The sequence below is a fragment of the Pezoporus flaviventris genome, unplaced genomic scaffold (genome assembly GCF_033815535.1).
Source record: "Pezoporus flaviventris isolate CSIRO_AGI_PZ_B2104156 unplaced genomic scaffold, CSIRO_AGI_Pfla_v1 ptg000040l, whole genome shotgun sequence".
Classification (NCBI taxonomy): domain Eukaryota; kingdom Metazoa; phylum Chordata; class Aves; order Psittaciformes; family Psittacidae; genus Pezoporus; species Pezoporus flaviventris.
The window spans coordinates 4,386,755-4,394,977 of NW_026892588.1; the positions used below are offsets into that span (position 1 = coordinate 4,386,755).

The window sequence follows — 8,223 nt, forward strand, 5'->3', positions numbered from 1 at the left end:
AAAATATTGTTCAGTGTACCTCTGTCCCTTCTTCAGCAGCTCTATGTCTGGTGGCCTGCAAAAAGAAGACAGAATGAAGATTTTCCTGCTAAATCAATGCTCTTTAAATAAAGATTAATACATGGGATACATAGTTGAAGTTGGAAGGGATATCCAAGAATCTTCTAATCCAATACCCTCTGTTCAAATCAGGGTTAGCGAGAGCAGGTTTATACATAACAGTTCACAGAGCATGACATGTGCCTGCAGCATGATGCTGTTACATTAAACAACATTTAATAGAACCAGCAAGTCACACAAATGTTGGTCAGGAAGGACCTCTGGAAGTTTCTAGTCTGACCTCTGCAATTGTCACCAGCACTAGATCAGGTCATCCACAAATTCATGAAGTTTAAATCTTGAAAACCTCCAAAAATGGAGATTTCAAAACACTGCTGAGTATCCTGTTTCATTCCACTATAACCTTGGTGCAGTTTTTCCCCACAATGTCCAACCTGTACCATTCATGCAATAATTTGTGGCTATCACCCCTTGCTAAGTTTTCTGCCACCAACCAAGCATAATTTGGCTCTGTAATCTTTGCAACTTCCCTTCAAGTAGTTGTAGACTGCTTTCAGATCACTGTTTGGTCTCTTCAACAAAGTAAACATGCCAAGATCTTCATAGGTCACAAAGTTTCTATAGTAAAAACAATCCTGGGATATTTACAGGAAAACGCTCCCAATTAATGTAAAAAATATGAACATTCAGGGTATCTTTTATTTATTTAAAAGTTTTCTTTGTAAAAATTAGGCTCTCAGGTTACCCTGCCTTAAGAAAACAGGGTTCAAAGGTTTCCAGAAACTCTAAGAAACATTACTAAACCAATTCTGATGGGTTTCTTTCCAAAGCTCTACTTGCAGTTTATCTGCTTCAACTCAGTTATGAGGTAGCATGACAATGCTCTTCATTTTATACAATGCTAAAAGTCGAAATCCTCACCTGCTTGTTTTACAAATGAAAGAAAGCCTTTTAAGCATGCACTAAATGCAAGTCAATGCACTAACACATCTCAGTACATAAAAACCCCCATAGGCTTAAAAAGATGAAAGCTCCACAACTCATACGAATGAATTAACTTTGGAACTAAAGGTGATAACATGAAATGCTTTAAGTTATTATATATAACTGTTCTTCAGAGTTTGGAGTTTCCAGTCTTTTCTGTTAAAAGAATTTCAGATAACCTAATGTGTAAATGTGTATCAGCATGTGCACGTCTGACTGTGCAAACAGACATACCTAGCCATGAGCTATCTGGGGTTTTGTTTGTTGTTTGGAAAAACCTCCCTCCCCACAGCATAATTAACTATGTCAGGCATATCAGAACTATACACTTTTGATGTCAAGAATAAAAGGAGATTTTAGAAATACTTTCTTTAAAGACAGAAAAACAAAAGCACAAAAATACTGGTAAACTCACTTAAACATTCAATTAAGAGACGAGTTTTACCTATTAAAATCCCTCAGATCCCATAAGGCTGCTCTAAACCAATTCTCTCATTGATCGGATACTGATTCAGATGACTGATCCGAACTGTAAAAACAAGCTCAAACATATAATTTCAGCTAGCTTCTTTTGTTGAAAACCAGTAGACTATCAAAATTAGCACCTTAGAGAACAAAAGCAGAATAAATTCAGCTGAACATTCTCTAGGCAAGTATCTATTGTTAAACAGTGACACCCATTGGCTCAAATCATTATTTGCAAGCCTGTGTTTCCTAAGCAGGGAACATGGACTGCATCACCCTGTTCCAACATGTGTACTGAAGTTTCAACAGGAAATGGACAATTTGAAGTTTAGACAGGATAAAGAACCTCTTCATGTTATAGTCTGCTCTGAGGTGCAAGTGTTCACACTCTAACCTTCAGACCAAAGACAGCTGCTGTGTTAAAATTGGAAAATCTCCTGTAACAGAGTAAGATGAATTCATACACTATAGGTTTGGAAAAATCCAGTTCCAGTAAATACAATTTAAAGTTCAGGAATTGACTATTAATTATGACTAGTCTTCCGTCTAAACTAAACTAACATAAGTCTTGTCTACTAAATAGTCACAAGTAGCGATAAGTATGTCACTTACTGTAATGGATATGGCAACACTACTTTAAAAATCAACACCACGCTAAGCTGTTAACATCAGTTACCTCTAGTTCAGCCCAATCATTCTGATTCACTGCAGCTAAGGAATAAGCATTGCAGCTTGGTCAGAGAAAATAATATTCTCAAAAGGAGCAATGGATGTACAACGTTATACTTACTTTTCTTCTTCTCGCATCCATACTGGACTTTGGGAAATCTGAGCTTCAAAATATTTGGATGCTTTATAGCAAAAGTTGCTGCAAAAGCACTGGAAATGAAAGAAAGCAAGAATACATTACTAAAGACAACTTCAGTATTCATAGAAAGGTAGAAAAGTAATTGGTTTTTTTTTTTTGAAGTATCAATTCACATTTCTTTTTAGGCCTCTGACCAGGTTTTTAATTCATCTGAGAAACCAAACCTAACAAATAGGTCCACCCCACCCCCCACAAGCCACTTTTAGCTTCTTACTTCTTCCCTGCTTTTCTGCTTTCTGTGCTTTTATTACATACTGAGAAGCAAAATAGTGTTGAAGTCTACATGACAATAATTAAAAAAGCACCCAAACCTGTTCAAAGAACAATTCCTAACCCAACAAGATGGTCATACAGCATAAAAGTCATGCAATTAAATTCAGGCAGTTAACAGTGAAAATTTTGGTTAGCCACAGAACTTGGGTATTTTGCAGTACTCAGAAAAACACCTTAAGTATTGCAGCGTCTTTGAAAAATAAACTTGCACATCAGGGAACAAGACAAAACATCCCACTTTTTTGGAGTCTTGCCTGGTAGCTTGAAAAATTAATTCCCGCAGTTTTGTGTATCCCAGAGTTGTAATCAGAGGAAAGGAATACGTACTAGTGACACAGAAGAAATTTCTTCTGGAACTAGAAACATTTCTCCTACAATTCAGTGTCTTAGCACATATAGGTGACTGAGTATCCTGTGAGCAGGCAAAGACGACCTTTAGGTAACCATACATGAATATGCTTCAAGAAAGAGACAGACTTCGTGAAGACGTAGGTTTTATGCTGAAAAGTTCTCAAAGCAGAACCCTAAAGGTAGTCACACTAAGGAATGCATGAGATGGAACTTGTATCACACTACTACAAACGAGTGGATGAGAAGGATGTCCACTTTGACCCTACTAAAGCTCATTGACTACAGTGGAGCAAAACAGAGAACACTTCTTCACAGATGTCTTTAACTGATCAGCTGCACCACATTCAAACCAAGTAAAAATTTCTATTTTATGTTTAAACTTAGAAAACGTGGAGTTTTCTCTTTCCAAAGAGAACAACTAGAAATTGAAATGCATGAAAACCTTCATATTCTAACAGTTCATGAAAATTATTTTCCCAAGAACCCCACTGGCTCAAAATCAAGCCACTACATGAATGCTGTTACAAAACAGTATTTCTGATGCTGAGACAATATCAAATACAGTTTAGAAATAGACTTGTTTCCATACCTTTCTTTCTGTGATGTCATAAACTCTGTTTGTTTTTGTTGAAATTCTGTACTTCTGTTTCAGCACCTAAACCAAAAATGCTTTCATCAGCGAGACTGTTGCTTTCATTAGCAAGACTGTTGCTTTCATCATGACATTACAGAAAACTTCATTCCTAATTCATCTATTTTAATGTGTAACAGGTTCTGTTTTAACTGAATTGCATACCACAACCACTTTTTCCTCTCAGTCCTTTTGATACTTTACCTTCTCAGATGTTAAGACTCTCAGAATCACAGAACTGTTATGGTTGGAATGGCAATTTATCTTTAATCATTTACATCTCACCATCAGTAGAGGACAACTTCAGATCTACAAGAGCTAGCACCAAACAATGGAGATGCTTTGTAGGAAATTTACTCACATGTGAGTGTTGAGCAATTACAGACAGGTCCTTCTTTAATCCATACCTACTTATACACATGCGAGACTACTATCAGAGACCCCCACCACTACCCACACAAACCTAGAAAGGAACTTAAAATGTAATGCAGTTTCCCAGTGAACTTATGTGGAGACGTAAGAAGTCCAAAACAGCAAAATTTTTCTCACTTGAGTAAGTTCTTTTCAGAGCATCAGGTGTACCACAACTGGTATTTCATCACAGGCTATCTAACTGGACTCTGACTTTTGCTTGAGCTCCGACTTACCAAACCTAAATAAGCGTGATTACAATTCTGACACAGGAAACATACGTTTTTAGAGCAGATGTATATGCATTCACACAGTAATATCCCTGTGTTGTATTATTTTTTCCACTTCAATCTTTCTCACATATGTGGTTACACTGAAGGAACAAAATTAGAAAGTTTCTGCATGCACAAAGGATGGACACGGCGCCATACCTCATTCATCTTTATTACTGTCAAAGTAGATGCTGATTCTGTCGTATACTAATGGTTGTCAACTGATCAAATGATACCTGTTACTTCAAAAGGATTATACTGAAACAGAATGATATGATGCCTGGCCCATTACTTGACAGTATTTTAATCTATGTTTAATATTGGCAGTTGAAAATTAACAAGAAAATGCAAGAGAATAAAAACTGTGAAGAGATTCTTACGGTAGTAGCATTAAGAAAAAACAACTTACATTTTCCAGTTTATTTTGACATAGAGGATAACCACACAGTTTGATGATAGACCGTTCATCAACAATGTCTTTATAGTGAGATGGGGTAATATATTTTCCCTAAAATGACAAGGGAATAGTTCAACAACAGATACTGGAAAATCTGCCACTTTTTGTACTCGAAACATCTTGTAAGCAAGTAAATATTTTTAATTTTGTAACAGTTACCTAGAAAGTTTAATAAATAACACTTAGAACCTATACAGTAAAAACAGTAACAGGGTAAACAGGGAAAGAAGACAGACATGGACACTTCTTACATATACAAGATCTTCATAATTTTGCCTCTAGTGTGGCACCTACCTCAGTAATATATATATGGCTTTTTACACCTATTTACAACCTTAACAGAAGCAATCATCATACCATTCCAGCAAAACTGTGCTGCTTGATAAGCTGTGGAGCATTACAGACACTTTGTCTGAATTCACAGATGATGTGATAATAGACCTAAATTTTTATACTTCATCTATCAGCCCAGAACCACAGAGGCCTTAACAAAGGCTGTGGTAATAAAGTGAGGAGTAATAAATGAATAGTCCTGCAAAACTAGGGCATGTTTTCACCACAGAGCCCTTGAAAATAAGGCAATCAGCAGCAGCAGAACCCTTAAAATAAGACAATCATCATCAGAGCTGATGAGAGGGAATAAATGGTTCGTCTATTTTAAACTGCAGTAAATCATTCCAAGAACTTAAATAAGTAAATCTGAACATAAAAAATACAGAACAGTATGAAACTTGCAACACCTACACAATTCAGAAGGAACTCTTCAGTAATGTTCTCTTCCAGGAGCTGTTCAACAATATTCAACGCCTTTTTTTCAAATTCAATCTTCTTTCTCACAGCAGCCTCCAGAGCTGCTTTCCTGTAACAGACACAGAGGGCAGACTTCATAAACAATTCTCCCATCATATCTTTATCTTTCTGAAATACAGTAGCTTACATTTTTCTGCATCACACCATGTTGGGCAAACAAAGCAGAAGTACAAAGTAATGGACCAGTAATTCTGGAGTAACCACAAAGGAGTTTCCAACCTTGGTCTGCTTTATTTCCACCCTGGTCAGGAAAAGCATCGACTCTTTTTGCACTACATTATTGCCATAAAAGGTTACACAACTCTTCTTGCAGAAGAGGGAAACACAGGACTGGCTGCACAAAGAGCCTGGGATGAACAATTTAGGGAGTGTTGCCAGTAGTACGGGAGCTGAATGAAACATAAAGAACAGGAAGAAAAAAGGACTGGGACAAGACTAAGTGTGAGGGTACAAAGTAAAGGAAGGAATAAAACTAATAAATCCCACTTCAGTAACTTTCCTGAGTGCTCCTGAGTCTTGCCACTATTGTGTTGCCAGCAAATACTCAGAAAACAAGCATCTCTGCTTGATTTCCATTTGGCAGTGCTTTCCACAGAGGCTGTCAATGAACAGTGAATTCTGCTGTCCTAACCAACAGAGGTCTACACTGGAAGTCTACCTCTGTTACAGAACCAAGTGAATATTCAGGTAAATGTCCATGGCAAAAAGTGTTTTTTCCTCTCAAGTTTGGTTTTAAAGTGAATAAAGAAAAACAGCAGGTATGCAGAGAAGTTAAGATGACAAAGAGCAAGCACTACGGACTAGGGAAATACAACTGGGGAGATTAAAGTCATAAACTATTAGTGTATTATCCAAGGTATGTATGTGCATGCTGTTAGAAGTTACACAGCATCACTCCAAACAAGCCCGCAAGACGCTGATGCTGGCAATCGCCTGAAAGCCATAGTACTCTGAGAAAGCAAAAAAACATGCGAGGCAGAGAATGAGATTTCAAACTAGGGCAAACCAACATGAATGCCACTAATTATCAGTTAGAAATGATACCTTTGAGCAGCATCTTCATTCTTCAGAGCATCTGGATTCTTATTTCCTAGAAATAAATATACACGCATAGAAATACAGGAGTGTACTTTTTTTAACAGTGGAAAACCATAGAATCTGAAAAATATTAAACCTCTAAACAGTAAGCATAATCACAAGAATTGCTTAGAAACTTGCTTTTGTGGCCGAGAGTAACCCCAGTAAGCTAGTAATCATTCAGCAACCAGTTGAACATGCTTCTCATAAGTGTGAGGACAGAAAGGCCCAACTCCCTTCATACTCTCACTCACCATGTTCTATATAGCTAGCAAGCTAAGGGAAAAGTAATTCTGACAGTCATTTTCTGCCAATCGTACTTACCCTGGCTCTCCACTCACCTCTGCAGGCTGCCCCAAGGCTCTGCCTGCCCTGACCTGCATACTGACATGGGGGACTAGGGCAGCGGCTCCCTTAAGACAAGGAACATAGTGAGGGAAAATAACCATACAATCGTAGAATGGTTTACATCAAAAGAGACCTTCCAAGCTCACCTATTCCAACCTCCCCTGCAACGAACAGGAACATCTTCAAGTAGACCAGGTTGTCCAGAACCACACCCAGGCTGGTCTTGAATGTCTTCGGGGATGGTGCATCCACCACCTCTCTGGCCAGCGTTTTACCACCCTCATTGTAAAACATTTCTTCCTCACATCCAGCCTAAATCTCCCCTCTTTCAGTTTAAAACCATCACTCCTCCTATTGCAACAGGTGCCGCTAAAAAGTCTCCCTCATGTTTATAGGCTCCTTTTAAGAATTGAAAGACGGCAACTGGGTCTCCGCGAAGTTTTCTCCAAGCGGAACAATCCCAAGTCTCTCAGCCTTTATTCACAGAAGCGCTCCAGCCCTCTAATGATTTTTGTGACCTTCTCCTGGATCCCTCTCCAACAGGTCCATGTCTTTCCTGTACTGAGGACTCCAGAGCTGGACGCCGTACTCCAGATAGGGTCCCAAACGGGCTGTTATCCTTGGAATACGCCGTTTTCCGACCGGCTGCACGACCACCGGGCCCTAGGACTCCCACAGCGTGGAGGCCGACCCCCCCTCACTCGGCCCACCGCCGAGCCCGCCCAGCCGCTCCCCCGGGTACAGCGAGTTGTGCGAGTCCTTAAGAGCAGAGCCCAAAGCACCGGACGGGAAGAGCAAGCCCGGAACCTACCTTTACGCCGCCGGCTGACTTTCCCCTTCTCGCTGCATCGCGACTTCCCGGCCGCCATCATCGCGCCTGCCCGCTCCCTCCTTCATTCGCGCCCTCTGACCTTTCACCCGGAGGCGGAGCCGCCATCGCGGCGTGGCGTGGGCCGGGCGCAGCGGGAGGCTGCCGAGCTGTGTGGGGAGCGGTCGGTGCGGAGGGGCGCGGCTGATCGGTGTGAGGGCTGCGGCGGGCACGGCTGATCGGTGTGAGGGCTACGGAGGGGCACGGCTGATCGGTGTGAGGGCTGCGAAGGGGCACGGCTGATCGGTGTGAGGGCTGCGGCGGGCACGGCTGATCGGTGTGGGGGCTGCGGCCGCTGAGGTGAGCCGAGCCGGTGGGTAGCGGGAGGGCGGCCTGGTGCTTGCTAGT

General features: G+C 40.6%; 1 protein-coding gene across 4 annotated transcripts in view; it reads right to left on the reverse strand.

Moving 5' to 3' along the window:
- The window catches only part of RPAP2 (RNA polymerase II associated protein 2), a 38,245-nt gene extending 30,323 nt beyond the window's left edge, over positions 1–7,922 (reverse strand). For 2 of the 4 annotated variants that reach the window (XM_061465474.1, XM_061465473.1), the window contains exons 1-7: positions 7,819–7,921; positions 6,627–6,672; positions 5,517–5,631; positions 4,725–4,823; positions 3,591–3,656; positions 2,300–2,388; positions 20–55 (exon numbers count right to left, since the gene is read on the reverse strand). In XM_061465474.1, coding sequence (XP_061321458.1) covers positions 20–55; positions 2,300–2,388; positions 3,591–3,656; positions 4,725–4,823; positions 5,517–5,631; positions 6,627–6,672; positions 7,819–7,879 — 512 coding nt within the window. In that variant the 5' untranslated portion in view covers positions 7,880–7,921. Of the gene's footprint in view, positions 1–19; positions 56–2,299; positions 2,389–3,590; positions 3,657–4,724; positions 4,824–5,516; positions 5,632–6,626; positions 6,673–7,818 lie in introns of all 4 variants that reach the window. The other 2 variants (XM_061465472.1, XM_061465475.1) reach the window with 1 other exon arrangement.
- Positions 7,923–8,223: the final 301 nt, after the last annotated feature.